The following is a 20,599-nucleotide window of genomic DNA, read 5'->3' as shown; positions in this document are numbered from 1 at the left end:
CCTAGTTCCTCTATAGAGCGTAAATAAGTCTGAATTGCTTCCGTTGACCCGGACACATGCCCTTGGGGTATTATAAAAAGCCTGGATCCATCTCCTAAACTGTAATCCAAACTCCATCGTCTCAAGGACTCTATGCATAAAGGGCCAGTGAACCCGGTCAAAGGCTTTTTCTGCGTCCAAACTTAGAAGACATAATGGTTTCTGGGTTCTTTTTGCCAAATACTTAAGGTCCACCGCTCTTCTGATATTATCCATTGCTTTCCGGTATGAGACAAAGCCCACCTGATCTGGATGGATGAGCACTGGTAGAACTGGCGCCACTCGATTAGCTAATACCTTAGCCAAGATTTTTACATCAGCATTTAACACTGATATAGGTCTATAAGATCCACATTCCATATGATCTTTTCCAGGCTTGGGTAGTACTGCTATCCAAGCCTCCATCATTGACAGGGGCAAGGATCCGCCCTTTCCCACCTGATTAAACAAGTCAGCCAAGAGAGGGGCTAACTCGGGTGCGAATTGCTTATAGAACTCATTAGGCAGTCCATCCAGACCAGGCGACTTGCTCGATGGTAGACTTCTAATAGCCTCTTGAATTTCCTTAGGGGTGACCGGCTCATCTAACAGTCGCTGCTGCTGGTGATTCAATGAGGACAACTCGCTGTCCTGTAAATATTGGTCTACTAATTCCATAGATGGATTGAGTTCCCTAGCATATAAGGCCTGGTAGAATTCCCCAAATCTCCTACGTATGTCCTCAGATTTATCAAGATCTTTCCCAGCCCTGTCCCTGATCTTTAAGATAGTTTTGTCTACTTTTTGCCTACGCATCTTTATAGCTAGAAGACGCCCTGCTTTGTTGGCGAACTCATATGAGCCCAACCTGCTCTTTGCATATAACATGCTAAGTTGCTCAGAGTAGATAGAATCGAGCGTTAATCTTTGATCACTTAGTTCTTTCAGGGTCTGCGAGGACCCAGTTGCCTTATGCTGCGCTTCCAACAAACGAATGTTCTCCATACAGCTTGCTATCTGTGCCTTACGGGCTTTTGCTTTCTTACTGGCCAGTTGCAAAAAATATCCACGAGAAACTGCCTTCATAGTATCCCAGATTTTGCTGAGTGAAGGCCCAGAATTCAAATTAAACTCAAAATATTCTTTCAACATTTTTTTATATCCCACCACAGCTGCCTCATCTTGCAGAATATTAACGTTTAGTGCCCATCTTTTGTCCTTGCTCTCAGTTCTAATATTGGGTAAAGTTACCCAAATCGGGGCATGGTCTGACAAAGTCATACTACCTATTCCTGCTTCCGGGCCTCTCTCCGCTAAGGCAACATTGACTAGGATATAATCTATGCGGGAATAGGATTGGTGTACTGGGGAATAAAACGTATAGTCTCGCACCCTCTGATTATGAACCCTCCACAGATCTACCGTGCCCAAAGATTGAGTTAAAGATCTCAGCGCTTGCGTATCCCTCTGTCCCTCCGTTCTAGAGGCTCCAGAGCGATCCATGCCTGGGTTCATCACTGTATTAAAGTCCCCCCCTATAATTAGGGAGCCCTGTGCAAAGGAGGTCAAAGAATTTTTAACTTTCTCAATAAAACCTGCTTGTCCTTCGTTTGGGGCATAGATAGAGGCGATAGTGAGGTCCACCTGGTCAATTTTAACATGCAAAAAAATATAGCGTCCACCCGGGTCCCTCTTGATCCTAAGCACCTGCGCCCCCCACTGTGGAGTGTATCAAAACTGCCACACCCCCCCCTTCTGGGCCCTGCCGCAGAGGCGAAATGCGCCACTGGGTAGTCTGAGCAAGAGAGAAATCTTTCGTGCCTTCCCCTCAAGTGTGTTTCTTGAAGAAGAGCCACATGTGGTCTAAGCTGTCCCAATTCTTTATAAAACTTCTGCCGTTTCTGAGGCATGTTAAGGCCTTTTACATTATAAGATAAGATCTTTAAACCTGTACCCTTCATTAAATGGAGTATCGTTCTTAAGGAGCTTTATCCCTCCAAGACCACTCTGTATAGTATCGTAGAATGTGTAATCTTAATTGCCAGCCATGTCCTTCCCTACTCCCTTCATCCCTCTCACCCCTAGCCACTTCCCCCCCATCCCGTCCTTTTTCACCACTTGAAAGACCATGACCTCCAAGTGGGATTTGAGGAAGTTCCCCACCCTTCACACAGTCCCAACCACACATCCATCCCCCCAACCCTGCCTTATTGAATCAAACAACTAACTCTCCCGTCTACGTTCCATCCTTCAGCTAATTCCTTTTAACAACCAGTTAACAATTTACCCTCCACCATTTACCAGTACAGCCAACCATGAACTTAACACATTTTTTTTTTTTTTACCTATGTGCAGAACCCTCACCCGCATTCATAATATGCAGTGCAAAATAGGTACCTCTGCCAGGCCAGAGTAGTGTATTTTCCCTACACCATGTCCCTGGTGACCTGGTCTTATGGAGTCAGTCCAACCTACTCAGTCCATCTCAGCGCTTCTGAGTGCCACGCTTTGTCGACTCTGGAATTCTTTGCCACCGTTGGAGCTTCGCTCGGGTGGTAGGCGCTACTGCCCCAGGTGGAGACTTAACAGAAACCAGTTCCGCAGCATATAGGGCCTCCCAAGCCTCCTGTAGAGTTTGCACCTTCTGTTTGTTACCCTTCAGGGTAAAAAGGAGAGCGAAGGGGAATCCCCATCTATAAGGTCTTTTATGTTTGTTCAAGGCCTCCAGCACTGGTCTCATCTGTCTTCTTAATTGCAATGTGTATTGCGATAAATCCTGGTAAACCTGAATGCGGGTCCCTCCATATTCCAGGCACTCAGTCGTTCTAACGGCCGCCAGAATTTTTTCCTTAATTTCGTATTTGTGGAAACGCACTATTATATCGTGGGTCTGCTGTTCTTTACGCGCCCCCAGCGCTCTGTGGGCTCTATCCAACTCACATCGCATTGCACCCGCTTCAGGGCCGAGCAGAGTTGAGCACAAAGTTTGCACTATTTCAGCCACGTTCTGTGTCACCACCCTCAGGCACACCACGGAAGCGGAGATTGTTCCTCCGGCCCCTATTCTCGAGATCGTCCATCTTATATGCCAAGTGTGCATGCTTGTGTTCCATTTCCTGGAGAAGTTCAGCATGTTTGCTCAGGGACTCAGCGTGTTCGTCAAGTTTCAGCTCAGCTTCTTCCACTCTGCCGCCTAACTCACCGAGGTCAGCGCTTAAGGTATCCATCCGCTCTAAGATTTCGTCTTTGGACTGCTTAATTTCAGTCTGGATGTTGGATAGAAATTTTCTGAGTTCGCTTGAGATGCCTTTTTTCAAGGGAGGTGCTCGCGCTTCTGACACAGACAAAGCGTCCGAGTCCGAGAAGGAAGCACGCCCTGGGGACTCGTGGCGTTTAGCGGCCTTAGGCGCCACACTTTTCTCCGCTCTGTCCGCATCTTTTTTCCGGCTTGAAGCCGTTTTGCTCATGGCTGTAGTTGTTTAATGGCAGAATCCGCTCATCCAAACCCCGTTTTTCAGTTGTTGATTCGCGATTTTACCCCAAAAATCGGTGTTGGGTATGGGAGCAGCGGAGCTAGACCACCATGCTATACGGTGACGTCACTTCCTCCACCCGGGGTTTTTTTCTTAAAAACAGGCTAACATTCAGGCCCGGGCTAGGCGAAAAGAAGTTGCAGAGTGTGTTTCTCAGCTGGCTCGTTTGGCGAGCCTTCATAAGGCTTCTCGTTCGCTATCGGTCTTGCGGCAGATTCAAACTTGGCGGTTGCATTTGGACAATATTTATTCGGAACAACTGCAGTTTATTAGTGGTAAGCAGAAGCAGCTACATTACTTCAATCAGAATAAACCAGGTCGATTATTAGCTACGAGACTGAGGCAGCAAAGAATGGATCGCACTATTCTTAAGATAGGAGACGGTCATAAGTCAGTGTTAACTAAGTCCGCTTTAATTAGGCAGCGTTTTCAGGCTTTTTAGCAATCATTGTATTCAGAGGACTCCTCGATTTATCAGGAGGTGATTGAGGCCTTTTTAGCTTCTCAGGATCTTCCTTCCTTAACTGATCAGCAAAGATGTATGCTGGATGGTCCTGTTATGGTAGATGAAGTGGTTAAGGTTATTAAGGACCTTCCTAGGGGAAAGGCCCCTGGCTTAGATGGCCTACCTAACGATTTTTATAGGTCTTTTCGGGGGAGCTCGCCCCTCTCTTGGTTGAAATTCTTAATGGACTCTGGGAGAGGGAGGAGTTATCTCCTTCTATGATGGAAGCGTGGATAGCTGTCATTCCGAAGCCTGGTAAAGATAAGACGGAATGTGCCTCGTACTACCCTATTTCCATTCTTAATTTGAATGTTAAAATCATAGCTAAGGTTTTAGCAAATCGTCTGGCCAAAGTTCTGCCTGATCTGATTCATCCGGATCAGGTTGGGTTTGTTCCGCACAGACGAGCGAAAGATAATGTTCGTCGAATGGTCAATTTACTACATCCAAAACCCCCGTGTCTTCTGGGATTGGATGCCGAGAAGGCATTTGATTGGGTGCACTGGCGTTTTACAATAAGTGTTATGGAGCGTCTGGGTTTTGGATCAGGATTAGGGGTTAGATTCAGGCCCTTTATAATTCCCCTAAAGCATGTGTGCGAATTAATGGGGGTAATTCTCCGCTGTTTCTTTTATATCGGGGAACTCGGCAGGGATGTCCTCTATCGCCGATGCTATTTGCCTTGGTTATGGAACCCCTTGCTATTGCTATTCGTTCGAACTCTAATATTGTAGGTATTATGGTAGGTGGTCAGGAGTATATGCTGGCAATGTTTGCTGACGATATTTTGCTTTCGTTAACTAAGCTATTGCTCTCCATGCCTAACCTACTTCAGCTTTTAGCTGATTATTCTGCCATTTCAGGGTTCAAGCTTAATATGACCAAGTCAGAGGCTATGGCAGTTGGTATCTCGAGCCCGCTCTTACAGTCTTTGCAACATGCTTTCCCTTTCCGGTGGGTAACCCGAGGTATTAAATATCTGGGGATTTTTCTCACAGAGAACTTCTCAGACTTGTTTACGGCTAATTATCCTGCCCTATTGCGGGAGTTATATAAAGATCTGGAGGCTTGCGGCTCCATCAAGTTACCCTGGTTTGGTGGGATAGCAACTTTGAAAATGAAAGTTTTGCCGAGGTTGATGTACCTTTTCCAGGTACTCCCTCTTCGTTTACCTCGCAAGTTTCTCTCAGGGCTTCAGGATCGCCTCCTTCGTTTCATTTGGTCTAATAAGAGGCCACGTCTTTCCAGGGCATTGCTTTACTGAGATCAGAAAAAGGGTGGTTTGGGTGTTCCAAATGTGTATTGCTATTACAAAGCAGCACAGGCTCAAGCTACCATTGAGTGGTTTCATGCGAGCCCGCAGAAGAGGTGGATTGGATTGGAGCAGGTTTCAGTTGGCACATGTCCTTTGCGTTCGTTAGTGTGGCTCCCTAGAAGATTTCGTGTATTGGGGAGAGAAGTCTATCCGTCTGTTTTGACAACTTTTAGCTATTGGGATGGTCTGTTTGCTAAGCCTGACTTGGTCTTATCCAGGCTTACGCCCTTAACAAACAATCCACTTTTCTGGCCTGGGTTGAATTCAGGAATGTTTTCGCGTTGGTTTTTGGTGGGCTTGGAGACTTGGGGTCAGTTTTTTGACGAGGGCATCTTTATTCCTTTTACTACTTTAGTTGATACTTATGCAATATCTCCCAAAGATATTTTTGCCTATATTCAGGTGAAACATTTTCTTTCAGTGGCTGATACAAAGGCTAAAGTGCTTAGAGAGGACTCTTTTTTGGAAAACCTTTTGCGAGGACTCCAAGGGAACGAGAGATCTTATCACAAGTCTGTATACGTTTCACCGTAGGCGAGTGCAGCCTCCTGTTGAGCATCGTGCACGATGGCATCAAGAACTAGGCCTGACATTGGGTGATGATGATTGGAACTTCATGGAATGTACATTGTCGAGGATTTCTCTCTGTCCCCTTTAAAGAAAAAGCTGTGAAGGTTTTATACAGATGTTATTTGACTCCAGCTCAACTGCAACATATGTTTCCTGAGACATCCTCGCTGTGTTGGAGGGGTTGTGGACAGAAAGGTACTATGGGTTATCTCTGGTGGTCCTGTGTTAAAGTTCGGGCTTTTTGGAAAGGGATTGCTCTCTAGGTCTATTAAGTGGTCACCAGAATGTTTTCTGTTCCCTAAGAAACCTCCTGGCCTTACCACATCTCAATCTCTTTTGGTTCGTCATGTTATGGCAGCTGCAAGGGTTGTTTTGGATGCTCATTGGAAGACCTCTCAGGTCCCTTCTTTGATTAAATGGATAAACAAGCTGTGGTACATTTGTGAAATGGAAAGGCTTTGGGTATTGCGTAATAAAACTATGCCTAAGTGGGAGGCTATTTGGGAACCTTTTATATCTCATTGTAAGTGTTGAGAAACTGGCGGGGGTGGGGGAAAAAGTTTGTTATAAAATCTGGAAGTTCTTTGTTAGATATCTATACCTTCAAGATACAAAATCACCCACTTGACTTGGAAAAGAGACGTATGAGGGGAAATACAATTGATATACAATTGATAGGTGGGGAGAGCCTGATAGACACGGACGGGGAGAGGGATCTTGGGGTGATAGTATCTGAGGACCTGAAGGCGATGAAACAGTGCGACAAGGCGGTGGCCATAGCGAGAAGGTTGCTAGGCTGTATAGAGAGAGGTGTGACCAGCAGAAGAAAGGAGGTTTTAATGCCCCTGAATAAGATGTTGGTGAGGCCCCACCTGGAGTATTGTGTTCAGTTTTGGAGGCCGTACCTTGCGAAGGATGTTAAAAAAATGGAAGCGGTGCAAAGAAAAGCTACGAGGATGGTATGGGAGTTGCGTTCCAAGACGTATGAAGAGAGACTTGCTGACCTGAACATGTATACTCTGGAGGAAAGGAGGAACAGGGGTGATATGATACAGACGTTCAAATATTTGAAAGGTATTAATCCGCAAACTAATCTTTTCCAGAGATGGGAAGGCGGTAGAACGAGAGGACATGAAATGAGATTGAAGGGGGGCAGACTCAGGAAAGATGTCAAGAAGTATTTCTTCACGGAGAGGGTGGTGAACGCTTGGAATGCCCTCCCGCAGGAGGTGGTGGACATGAAAACGGTAACGGAATTCAAACATGCGTGGGATAGGCATAAAGGAATCCTGTGCAGAAGGAATGGATCCACAGAAGCTTAGCTGAAATTGGGTGGTGGGGGGAAGAGGGGTTGGTGGTTGAGAGGCTAGGATAGGGGAGGGCAGACTTATATGGGGTCTGTGCCAGAGCCGGTGATGGGAGGCGGGAAATACTGCTGGACAGACTTATACGGTCTGTGCCCTGAAAGAGACAGGTACAAATCAAGGTAACGTATACACATAAGAGTTTATCGTGGGCAGACTGGATGGACCGTGCAGGTCTTTTTCTGCCGTCATCTACTATGTTACTATGATATGTACAAAATCCTGAGTGGTGGAAGCAAATCGATTTTTTACTCGTTCCAAAAGTACAAAGACTAGGGGATAATTAAGGAAGTTACATGGAAATACTAGGAGGAAATATTTTTTCACTCAAATAGTTAAGTTAAGCTCTGGAACACTTTGCTGAAGGATTAGTAACAGTGGTTAGCATACCTGGATTTAATAAAGGTTTGGACAAGTTCCTAGAGGAAAAGTCAATAGTCTGCTATTGAGACAGACATGGGGAAGCTACTGCTTGCCCTGGGACTGGTAGCATGGAATGTTTCCACTATTTGGGTTTCTGCCAGATACTTGTGACCTGGCTTGGCTACTGTTGGAAACAGGATACTGGGCCAGATGGACTACTGGTCTGACCCAGTATGGCTATTCTTATGTTCACAGCCGTACATTGATAACACGTGACTTTCAATCACATCTCTAACTTAAAAACTTGGATCTCGTTGGCGACAAGCAAGAATGCCAAGTTTCCCCATCTATGGAGATCCTCACCTTCAATGAAGACATTGTTTGCCAGATCCAGAGTGTGCCTGCTGAAGAAGTTCACTTGAACATAGTCTAGCAATATGAGCTGCGAAAAGGTTTACCAGGTTTTGCTCCACCCAGTACATTATCTTGATTTCCTGTGATACTCCCTTGACTGGTGTCCCTCCTTGACATATGCCACCACCACAGCATTGTCCAAGAGTACATGTACCACCTTGCCCTACACCAAGAGACAAGAAGGTTAGCAGGACTAAGTGCATTGCCATGTCTCCATGCGGGCTATTGGTCATGCAGCTTCCTCTGGAAACTCTGGGCTACTTCATCTTAACAGTGACTGCCCCAATCTTCAAGGCTGGCCATCCATCACCACCAAATCCAGTATGGAATCTTTAGATTCATTCCTTTGTTGAAGTTCACCAACCAGAGCCACAGACTGCTTCTGGCCTCCCCTTACAATGGAAGAGCTAACACCAAGACCACCAGTAAGAAAGCAAACCCTGCAAAGGTCGCATGTGAGCCCAGGCCCAAGGGACTAGTTTTAAAACGACCACCATGGATACTAGAACCTGAAGGTAGTCTTGGGCAGCGGACCTGCTCTTCTGTAGCAGGCTGTTGATCTGCCCTTGTGACAATCCTTGAATAGAGCTCCCAAGTAGTCTGTGGACTGTGACAGGATCAACAGGCTCTTGGCTGAGTATATTACCCACTTGAGCTCCTCCAGTAAGAGGACACTTTCGCAGTGGCTTCCTTGTTCATCAGAACAAGGTCTGAACAGCCCAATATTTCTAAGAACAGATGCATCAACACTCCCACTGATCGCAATGCTGCCAACTTGACCACCATGAAAAAATCTTTTCAAAAAAAGTTTCTCAGAGCTGTGGCCAGACCAAAAATGGAAAGGAAAAAAACTGAAAATGCCAACCCAGCATTGTCAAATGGCAGTACACTCAAAGGACCCCCTACCCATCCTACAATCTGGAGACAAAGAAAATACTGAGTAGAGAGGGTACTGAATTGGATACTAAAAGATGTTATTAGCTAATAGCTCAGTCTCCATCTACTGGTAAGCGAAGGCAAGAGACAGTTTTTCACCACATTGATCATCTTGGTGCTCCATTATCTTCTACTTCTGAGATTCATTTTTGCTGGTGCATGGAAGTTCTGGTTTTCTTTTTGTTCCTAGGAGAAGGCAATCCCACATGTCTGGACTGGTCTGGAGGGACACTAAGGAACGCATTATCTCTGATGACATGTAATATCTATGCTGGACATTAGAAGAGATAAGAGCGAGCAAAACTTCCTTGTTACCTTTCTTTGAAAAGTGATAAAATTTTAGTAATGCATTTGTTTTTCTATAAACAGGGCTGTTTTGTTTATAGAGTCAACATATTTGTTGTTTTCCAGACTTCTGCAGAGAAATGCAGAGGAGGAAACACCGTTATTCTGAAGTTACTAGGAATGGAGGTGGAAGTGAATTCATTTTGAAATGTCCTACAAAATGTTTAGTAAACATATTCAATGAACTTGTCTATTTTCATTATGTATTGTATATGATAAAATTTCCTTTTGAAAAAAGGATTCCCTCGTCAGTAGCAGGTGTGTCAGGTAGTAAAGCTGAGGCCTCCCCTATCTAGGGGTTAGATCTCAGGCAGAATTAAGTTTGTCTATACTTTAGTGTTTTTTTTATTGCACTTCCCAGTAGTTTCTCATAGAATCTCCCTTTGATTGTCATTGTGGGAGAAATTTGCTGTTTAACTTTTTGGATTCTCTGTGATTTATTGTAAGCTATCATCCTATTTTCTGTGCAAAGGTTTATTCCCGCCATTTGCCATTGGAGAAAACCATTTATATATATATATATATATATAAATTAATGGCTTTCTCCAATGGCAAATGGCTCTCTCAAATCCATGGCTCTGCCTTTTTAAGCCAGGAGTGCCTACATCAGAATATCTAGGTCCAAGTTTTGCTCACATTTTTATATTTATCACTGTTTATTCCATTTTACTTGTGGTCAAATCAAAACGTTTACAGTGTAGTAATATGGTTACAATGGCCCTGGCAATAGAACTGCTCGACATTTGTCATATTTGAGATGCCAACATCTGACAACAGACCATAGTAGATGACGGCAGAAAAAGACCTGCACGGTCCATCCAGTCTGCCCAACAAGATAAACTCATATGTGCTACTTTTGTGTATACCTTACCTTGATTTGTACCTGTCCTTTTCAGAGCACAGACCGTATAAGTCTGCCCAGCACTATTCCCGCCTCCCAACCACCAGCCCCGCCTCCCACCATCGGTTCTGGCACAGACCGTATAAGTCAGCCCAGCACTATCACCACCTCCCAACCACCAGTCCCGCCTCCCACCAGTTTTACATTTGCTTAAAACCAGGATACACATCTATTGTTATTATCAAGTCTGCACTTACTATGAATGTCATACGTTGTGCCTGGATCCAGCAGAATCTCTGGGGGAAGAATGATCAGTTCTTGGGACCACTCATTCAGAGGAAAAGCATCACTCTCCGGGGAGGAGGGTGGGCCAGTTCTGTTGGTGTAGTTGCTCTCTGTCTGCGTGCACAGGGTACAGCAGGGAGGTGTAAAGCCTGGCCCCCGTGGAAACAGGTCCTCCTCATTTCTCAAGTAGCTCCTCACTGCACCACCATGGTGAAGAGGCCTGTCACGCAGCCATGCCCAATGAGACGGATCTTTAGCCATGACCTGTTGCATGAGAAAGTGAGTTGAAGTTGCCTCTGTTTTTCTCTCAAGATGTTTCAGAGCTATATATAACCAGCAGGAAAGTGATACATAGCTGGGCCCAGTTAACTACTGATGGGAGCAACCTTCTGAGAGATTTTTTTCTTCACTATTGTGCCACCATTTATTGTATTTGCATTGTTTACCGGTTATAGACTGTTGTGCTATTTGCATACCTTTCCTCATGGATCATTTTGGTGTTTTAGTCTATTAGACCAAATTTGTTTCTTATTGTAAACTGCTTTGATATATAATTTATGTGAAGGTGCTGCATCAAATTTTACTAAATAAATATGCTGCACCCACCTCACTTCCTCTGACATCACTGCATGTAGGGCTAGTGCAAGGGTATTAGGTGTTCTAGGCAAAGCTTCAGCCTACCAACCTCCCCAATTAATTTTTGAACATTTAGGCTCCCAACGCAAACCATCTCAGACTAAATAGGTTATTTAAAATAAACTACCCATCCTCCCTTGCTGGTAATAATAAAAAAAAAAAAGTTCCTGCTGTTTCTTAATTTGTCAGGATCTATTGTTTTGCTTTCACTGTAGATGCTCTTTGATCAGCAGACCACCCAACAAGATTGGAGAAAATAGTTAAGGCTTTTGCCTCAAAGAAAATATACATTATATTTCCTTGGTACAATATAGTGAATGATACATACCTGTAGCAGGTGTTCTCCGAGGACAGCAGGCTGATTGTTCTCATGACTGGGTGACGTCCGCTGCAGCCCCCACCAACCGGAAGAAGCTTCGCGGGCGGTCCGCACGCAGGGCACGCCCACCGCGCATGCGCGGCCGTCTTCCCGCCCGTGCGTGACCGTTCCCGCCAGTTGAATGACAAGCAAAAATGATGAAACGCAACTCCAAAGGGGAGGGAGGGAGGGTAGGTGCGAACAATCAGCCTGCTGTCCTCGGAGAACACCTGCTACAGGTATGTATCATTCACTTTCTCCGAGGACAAGCAGGCTGCCTGTTCTCACGACTGGGGTATCCCTAGCTCTCAGGCTCACTCAAAACAAGAACCCAGGTCAATTGAACCTCTCAATGGCAAGGGTACAACATAAAATTGACCTACGAAGAACAACTAAGAGTGCAGCCTGACCAGAATAAATTCGGGTCTTGGAGGGTGGAGTTGGATTTACACCCCAAACAGATTCTGCAGCACCGACTGCCCGAACCGACTGTCGCGTCGGGTATCCTGCTGGAGGCAGTAATGTGATATGAATGTGTGGACAGATGACCACGTCGCAGCTTTGCAAATCTCTTCAATAGTGGCTGACTTCAAGTGGGCCACCGACGCTGCCATGGCTCTGACACTATGAGCCGTGACATGACCCTCAAGAGTCAGCCCAGCCTGGGCGTAAGTGAAGGAAATGCAATCTGCTAGCCAATTGGAGATGGTGCGTTTCCCGACAGCGAACCCTAGCCTGTTAGGGTCGAAAGAAATAAACAATTGGGCGGACTGTCTGTGGGGCTGTGTCCGCTCCAAATAGAAGGCCAATGCTCTCTTGCAGTCCAATGTGTGCAACTGACGTTCAGCAGGGTGGGTATGCGGTCTGGGAAAGAATGTTGGCAAGACAATTGACTGGTTAAGATGGAACTCCGACACCACCTTCGGTAGGAACTTTGGGTGGGTGCGGAGCACTACTCTGTTATGATGAAATTTTGTATATGGAGCATGAGCTACCAGGGCTTGAAGCTCCCTGACCCTACGAGCTGAAGTAACTGCCACCAAGAAAATGACCTTCCAGGTCAAGTACTTCAGATGGCAGGTATTCAGTGGCTCAAAAGGAGGTTTCATCAGCTGGGTGAGGACGACATTGAGATCCCATGACACTGTAGGAGGCTTGATAGGGGGCTTTGACAAAAGCAAGCCTCTCATGAATCAAACGACTAAAGGCTCTCCAGAGATGGCTTTACCTGCCACACGAAGATGGAAAGCACTAATCGCACTAAGGTGATTCCTTACTGAGTTGGTCTTGAGGCCAGACTCTGATAAGTGCAGAAGGTATTCAAGCAGGTTCTGTGCAGGGCAAGAACGAGGTTCTAGGGTCTTGCTCTCACACCAAACGACAAACCTCCTCCACTTGAAAAAGTAACTCTTTTTAGTGGAATCCTTCCTAGAGGCAAGCAAGACACGGGAGACACCCTCAGACAGACCCAACGCAGTGAAGTTTACGACCTGAACATCCAGGCCGTGAGAGCCAGGGACTGAAGGTTGGGGTGCAGCAACACTCCGTCGTTCTGCAAAATGAGAGTCGGAAAACACTCCAATCTCCACGGTTCTTCGGAGGACAACTCCAGAAGAAGAGGAAACCAGATCTGATGGGGCCAAAAGGGCGCTATCAGAATCATGGTGCCGCGGTCTTGCTTGAGCTTCAGTAAGGTCTTCCCCACCAAAGGTATGGGAGGATAAGCATACAGGAGGCCAGTCCCCCAATGGAGGAGAAAGGCATCCGACGCTAGTCTGCCGTGTGCCTGTAGTCTGGAACAGAACAGAGGCAGCTTGTGGTTGGCCTGAGAGGCGAAAAGGTCCACCGAGGGGGTGCCCCACTCTCGGAAGATCTTGCGTACCACTCTGGAATGGAGCGACCACTCATGCGGTTGCATGACTCTGCTCAGTCTGTCGGCCAGACTGTTGTTTACACCTGCCAGGTATGTGGCTTGGAGGAGCATGCCGAACTGGCAAGCCCAACGCCACATCCCGACGGCTTCCTGACACAGGGGGCGAGATGCGGTGCCCCCCTGCTTGTTGGTGTAATACAATGCAACCTGATTGTCTGTCCGAATTTGAACAATTTGGCAGGACAGCCGATCTCTGAAAGCCTTCAGTGCGTTCCAGATCGCTCGGAGCTCCAGGAGGTTGATCTGAAGATCTTTTTCCTGGAGGGACCACAGACCCTGGGTGTGAAGCCCATCGACATGAGCTCCCCACCCCAGGCGAGATGCATCCATCGTCAGCACTTTCGTGGGCTGCGGAATTTGGAATGGACGTCCCAGGGTCAAATTGGTCCGAATGGTCCACCAGAGCAGTGAAGTGCGGCAACAGGTGGAGAGGCGGATGACATCTTCTAGATTCCCGGTGGCCTGAAACCACTGGGAAGCTAGGGTCCATTGAGCAGATCTCATGTGAAGACGAGCCATGAGAGTCACATGGACTGTGGAGGCCATATGACCCAGAAGTCTCAACATCTGCCGAGCTGTGACCTGCTGAGACGCTCTGGTCTGCGAAGCCAGGGACAGGAGGTTGTTGGCCCTCGCTTTGGGAAGGAAGGCCCGAGCTGTCTGGGTATTCAGCAGAGCTCCTATGAATTCCAGAGACTGTGTTGGCTGGAGATGGGACTTTGGGTAATTTATCACAAACCCCAGCAGCTCCAGGAGTTGAATAGTGCACTGCATAGACCGGAGGGCTCCCGCCTCCGAGGTGTTCTTGACCAGCCAATCGTCGAGATATGGGAACACGTGCACTCCCAGCTTGCGTAGATACGCCGCTACCACCACGAGGCACTTTGTAAACACTCGTGGGGCAGAGGCGAGCCCAAAGGGCAGCACACAATACTGAAAGTGCCGTGCGCCCAGGCGGAATCTGAGATACTGTCTGTGAGCTGGCAGTATCGGGATGCGAGTGTATGCGTCCTTTAAATCCAGGGAACATAGCCAATCGTTTTTCTGAATCATTGGCAGAAGGGTGCCCAAGGAAAGCATCCTGAACTTTTCTTTGACCAGGAATTTGTTCAGGTCTCTCGGGTCTAGGATGGGACGCATCCCCCCTGTTTTCTTTTCCACAAGGAAGTACCTGGAATAGAATCCCTGCCCTTCTTGCCCGGGCGGTACGGGCTCGACCGCATTGGCGCTGAGAAGGGCGGAGAGTTCCTCTGCAAGTACCTGCTTGTGATGGGAGCTGAAGGATTGAGCTCCCGGAGGACAATTTGGTGGCAGGGAGGCCAAATTCAGGGCATATCCGCACCGCACTATTTGGAGAACCCACTGGTCGGAGGTTATGAGAGGCCACCTTTGGTGAAAAAATTTTAACCTCCCTCCGACCGGCAGATCGTCCGGTACGGACACTTTGAGGGCGGCTATGTTCCCGTGGATCCAGTCAAAAGCCCGTCCCCGGCTTTTGCTGTGGAGGTGCAGGGGGCTGCTTAGGCGCACGCTGTTGACGAGAACGAGCGCGCTGGGGCTGTCCCTGTGCCTGACGAGGCATTCGGGACGGCTGGGTGTACCTACACTTGGCAAAAGAATAGGGCACAGCCTGCCGGGCCCGGGAAAAAACGTCCACCTGCTGAGGTGGATGCTGAAGGCGCCCGGTGGGAGAGCTTGTCGAGGGCGGTTTCCCGCTGATGCAGTTGGGTCCACCAGCTGCTCGACCTTCTCACCAAAAATATTATCCCCCCGGCAAGGGACGTCGGCCAGTCTCTGCTGGGTGCGGTTGTCCAGGTCAGAGGCACGCAGCCATGAGAGCCTGCGCATCACTATACCTTGGGGCCGCAGCACGAGATGCCACGTCACAGGTGTCATAGATACCCCTGGACAGGAACTTTCTGCACGCCTTCAGCTGCCTGAACACCTCCTGATAAGGCCTGGACTGCTCCGGCGGGAGCTTGTCAACCAGGTCCGCCAGTTGCTTCACATTGTTCCGCATGTGGATGCTCGTGTAGAGCTGGTAAGATTGGATGCGGGTCACGAGCATGGAAGATTGGTAGGCCTTCCTCCCAAACGAGTCCAGAGTGCGAGACTCCCACCCCGGGGGCGCCGAGGCGGTATCCCTCGAACTCCGTGCCCTCTTGAAAGCAGAATCCACGATCGCCGAGTCATGAGGCAATTGGGGCCGCATTAACTCTGGGTCCGAGTGAATTCTGTACTGGGACTCTGCTTTCTTGGGGATGGTGGGATTAGATAATGGTCGCATCCAGTTCCGAAGCAGTGTCTCCTTAAGGACATTGTGCAACGGCACCGTGGAGGACTCTCTAGGTGGTGATGGATAGTCGAGGACCTCGAGCATCTCAGCCCTCGGCTCATCTACAGAGACCACGGGGAAGGGAATGCAAATAGACATGTCCCTGACAAAGGAGGGGCTCTCAGGAGGCGAGAGCTTCCTCTCTGGTGAAGGCGTAGGGTCAGAGGGAAGGCCCACAGACTCCTCTGAGGAGAAATATCTGGGGTCCTCCTCTTCCCCCCACGAGGCCTCTTCCTCGGTATCGGACATAAGCTCATGCAGCTGAGTCCTGAACCGGGCCCGGCTCGACGTCGAGGCACCGAGGCCTCGGTGTCGTCAAGCAGTGGACTCCCGCGCTGGCGGGGACGAAGCTCCCTCCATCGACATCGACGGGGACTCCACCTGCGTGGCGGTCGAGACCGGCGCCGCAAGCGGCGGCGGTGTCGAAGGCCTCGGCACCGGGCTAGAGCTCGCCGGCGCCACAGTCAACGGCGCCGAGGGCGCAAGCACCCCCGGCGCCGGCACAGCCTGGCGCATCAGCCCTTCCAGGATCCCCGGAAGGATGGCTCGGAGGCACTCGTCCAGGCCCGCTGTCGGGAAAGACGGGGGGGGCCGGTAGAGGCGTCGGTGCCGGAAGCTGCTCGGGTCCAGGAGACTGCACCGAAGTGCTGGGACCCTGACGCGTCGGTACCTCCACTACCGAGGGGGACCTTTCCTCTCGACGTTGACGCTTCGGCGTCGACTCCTCTCCGGCACCGAGGGCCGGGCGCACCGATGGGGACCGATGACTGTGCTTCTTCTGTTTTTTGCGGTGCCCGTCATCGGCGCCAGGTGGAACGGAGGAGGTCGATCCCCCTCGATCTCGAGGAGCCGGGTCAGACAGGGTTCGGTCCCGAGGGCCATGAGCAGAGGCAGTGACCGGGGCCGATTGCCCACGCGGCCTCTCACCCCTACTGTCACCGGAGGACCGGCGGGACCTGTACTCCTGGGGTCGATGCCATCGGTGTCGATTTCGCGGACATCGATACCGGTATCGAAGAACCGGCCGTCGATACCGATGCCGTCGAGGGGCCGGCGCAAGTTCCAAAAAGACGGTCCCGAAGAACTTGCCTCGCAACCTGAGTCCGTTTCCGGAGACCAAGACACAAAGAACATGACTTGATATCGTGCTCCGGCCCGAGGCACTGGAGGCACCAAGCGTGGGTGTCGGTCTGCGAGATAGGCCGGCCGCACCGACCACACTTCTTAAATCCACTCGGGACCTTCGAGGACATCGACGGAAAAATCGCGTCGGCGAAGTTAAAGTCGTCGATGGTGGCGGTAAATCACACCTCGAAAAATAAATTGACTGCGCGGCCACAAGGCCGCAACGCGAGGGAAAATTCAGCGCGTTCTCTTTTTTTTTTTTTTAAGAAAAAATGTTTTGAAGGCGCGCGACAACAAAAAACAGAAAATAAGCGAAGATTCGCGGACAACGCGACGGTTTTCCGGGGCTGACTAAGAGAGAGCGGCGACGCACGACTCTCTCCAGCGCGGAAAAGAAAAGACTGGCGGGAACGGTCACGCACGGGCGGGAAGACGGCCGCGCATGCGCGGTGGGCGTGCCCTGCGTGCGGACCGCGCGCGAAGCTTCTTCCGGTTGGTGGGGGCTGCCGCAGACGTCACCCAGTCCTCGGAGAAAAGTCTTAACTAGTTCTCTGATCTTTGTTTGGTGATCTGTTGTTCTGATGATCTAATATCACAGATCCCTGCCTCCACTTTGGTCCCATATAGCTGCTCTTTGGCCAGAGCCGATATTAGAATGTAGAGGCCCAAGACAGAAACTGGGGAGGGAAAGTGACTGTCTAGCCCTGCCTAATGGTTGGGCTTGCCCTGACTACAGGGCTACAATCAGCAATGAACCTTTTTTCAACTACAACTGCAATCCTCCTGGACTCAAATACAGCAAGCTCTCTCTCGATATCGGCATGCTGTCCAACGTGGGGAACAGAGTGACAATCCATACCTACTTTAATTGTGCCACTAAGTGTTCAACTGGTACAACTTGCCTTTTATTTTAGAGCTGTACCGAATTACTATTCAGCCGAAAACGAATGGGCATTGAGTTTTAACATAAGAACCAAGGTGAAGTCAGAGATAAAGTGATTATTTCAGTAGGATTTAGCACAGTAGAGCCCCTGGATTATTTGTATTCCAATTTAAATCACTATCCTGCCCAATACAAATGTATTCAGGGCACTAGCTGGGGCCAAATAGAATATAAATATCTGGTACGGCCCTACTAGTTATCTTATTAAACCCACCCCACAAAGGGATACATATAGCCAAAACACGGTTAAACCCACTCCCAAGTTGCTGGACAGACAGGAAGCTCAGATTGCTTTCTCTCCCAAACCACCAAGAAGGGAGACAGGGCTGTCTGGATAAGAACCCAGGGAAAGCAGCTTAGGTCTGCTCCAGTGTGCGGCAGCAGCAGCCAAAAAGGCAAACAGGATGCTAGAAATTATTAGGAAAGGGATGGTAATGATGATTATAATACCTCTATATTGCTCTGTGGAGCGAACTCACCTTGAGTATTGCATCTCAAAAGATATAGCAGAATTAAAAAAGGTTCAAAGATACCAAAATAAGGGGTATGGACTCCTCTTATATGAGGGAAGGCTAAAGAGGTTAGCGCTCTTTAGCTTGGAAAAAAAAGACAGCTGAAGGGGGATATGACAGAGGTCTACAAAATCAATTTTTCACTCTTTCAAAAAAAAAAAAAAAAAAAAAAAAAAGTACAAAGACCAGGGGGACACTCAATGAAATTATATGGAAACACACATGGAAACTCTTAGAGCCAATAGGAAGAAAGGAAAAATAAATCATACCTATTTTACTTTCCTCAAGTCTCTCCAGACCATTCCCAACAAGCAGGTAATACGCTCTCCTACCAGCACAGGAAAACTGAAACCTACTCACTAGCAACACCTGTATAAGGGACTGTGCAACCCTGACCTGCTCAGCATTTTGCATAGCCAAGTAGTAAAGAGTAGAAAAGAAAAAAAACTAAATCAGGAACAGTGGAATCACCAACAGAACTCTGGGAAAAGAAGTCTGTACTGTGGACGCTGAGGCTCCCGGACCCCCCTTGACACCCATAAAAACACACATTCTTCCAGGGCGGGGGATCGGGAATGGTCTGGAGAGACTCAAAGTAAATTAGCATGCAAGATCTAATTTCTCCTTCCTTATCTACTCCAGACCATTCCAGACAAGTGAGAAGTACCAAAGCAGTACTCGCAGAGGGTGGGAAAGTCCCTGGATCAACACAAACACCAAAAGAAGCGTCCTGCTGAGACTGAACATCCAACTTATGTCGGATGAAAGTGCAGAGAAGACCAAGTAGCGACCCCGCAAATACCAAGCGGAGGGACAAGCAAATGCTCCACCCATGATGTGGCCATGTACCCTTGTAGAATGCGCCTGCAACACCACCATCGGCAACATCTTACCACACAGCAAGTAAGCGGACGAAACCACCTCCTTAATCCATCTAGCAAACAAGGCCTTAGATGCTGCCTGTCCTCTGAGCAGTCCCGCAAACACAGACGGTTTTGGTCTGTGGACCGAACCTCCTCAGTCTGGCACAAAATAGCACTTCAGTGCACTACCAACATAGTAACATAGTAGATGACTGCAGAGAAAGACCTGCACAGTCCATCCAGTCTGCCCAACAAGATAACTCATATGTGCTACTTTTTGTGTATACCTGACCTTGATTAGTATCTGACATTTTCACGGCACAGACTGTAGAAGTCTGCCCAGCACCGCCTCCCAAACACCAGCCCCACCACCCACCACCGGCTCTGCCACCCAATCTCCGCTAAGCTTCTGAGGATCCATTCCTTCTGAACAGGATTCCTTTATGTTTATCCCACGCATTTTTGAATTCCGTTACCGTTTTCATCTCCACCACCTCCCGTGGGAGGGCATTCCAAGTATCCACCACTCTCTCCATGAAAAAATACTTCTTGACATTTTTCTTGAGTCTGCCCCCCTTCAATCTCATTTCATGTCCTCTCATTCTACCGCCTTCACATCTCCGGAAAAGGTTCGCTTGCAGATTAATACCTTTCAAATATTTGAATGTCTGTATCATATCACCCCTGTTTCTCTTTTCCTCCAGGGTATACATGTTCAGGTCAGCAAGTCTCTCCTCATACGTCTTGTAACGCAAATCCCATACCATTCTCATAGCTTTTCTTTGCACTGCTTCAATTCTTTTTACATCCTTAGCAAGATACGGCCTCCAAAACTGAACACAATACTCCAAATGGGGCCTCACCAATGACTTGTACAGGGGCATCAACTTTCTTCTGCTGGTCACACCTCTCTATACAGCCTAGCAACCTTCTAGTTACAGCCACCGCCTTGTCACACTGTTTCATCGCCTTCAGATCCTCAGATACTATCACCCCAAGATCCCTCTCCCTGTCCATACATATCAGACTCTCACCGCCTAACACATACGTCTCCCGTGGATTTCTACTCCCTAAATGCATCACTTTGCATTGAATTTTAATTGCCAAACCTTAGACCATTCTTCTAGCTTCCGCAGATCCTTTTTCATGTTTTCCACTCCCTCCCGGGTGTCCACTCTGTTACAAATCTTAGTATCGTCCGCAAAAAGGCAAACTTTACCTTCTAACCCTTCGGCGATATCACTCACAAATATATTGAACAGAATCGGCCCCAGCACCGATCCCTGAGGCACTCCACTACTCACCTTTCCCTCATCCGAGCAAATTCCATTAACCACCACCCTCTGGCGTCTGTCCGTCAACCAGTTCACCACGTCAGGTCCTATCTTCAGCCTGTCCAGTTTAT

The 20,599-nt window shown here is 48.3% G+C and overlaps 1 protein-coding gene across 7 annotated transcripts in view; it reads right to left on the bottom strand.

The window, feature by feature from the left end:
• The window catches only part of SPDYC (speedy/RINGO cell cycle regulator family member C), a 90,989-nt gene that overhangs the window by 8,165 nt on the left and 62,225 nt on the right, over positions 1 to 20,599 (bottom strand). For 6 of the 7 annotated variants that reach the window (XM_030218866.1, XM_030218867.1, XM_030218868.1 and 3 more), the window contains exon 6: positions 10,462 to 10,753. The exons of the other annotated variant lie outside the window; for it this stretch is intronic. In XM_030218866.1, the coding sequence (XP_030074726.1) occupies positions 10,462 to 10,753 (292 nt within the window). The remainder of the gene's footprint in view (positions 1 to 10,461; positions 10,754 to 20,599) is intronic. 7 annotated transcript variants of the gene reach the window in all.

The sequence above is a fragment of the Microcaecilia unicolor genome, chromosome 11 (genome assembly GCF_901765095.1).
Source record: "Microcaecilia unicolor chromosome 11, aMicUni1.1, whole genome shotgun sequence".
Lineage (NCBI taxonomy): Eukaryota > Metazoa > Chordata > Amphibia > Gymnophiona > Siphonopidae > Microcaecilia > Microcaecilia unicolor.
Note: the sequence above shows the minus strand (reverse complement) of the source record. Positions and strands in the feature narration are given on the sequence as shown.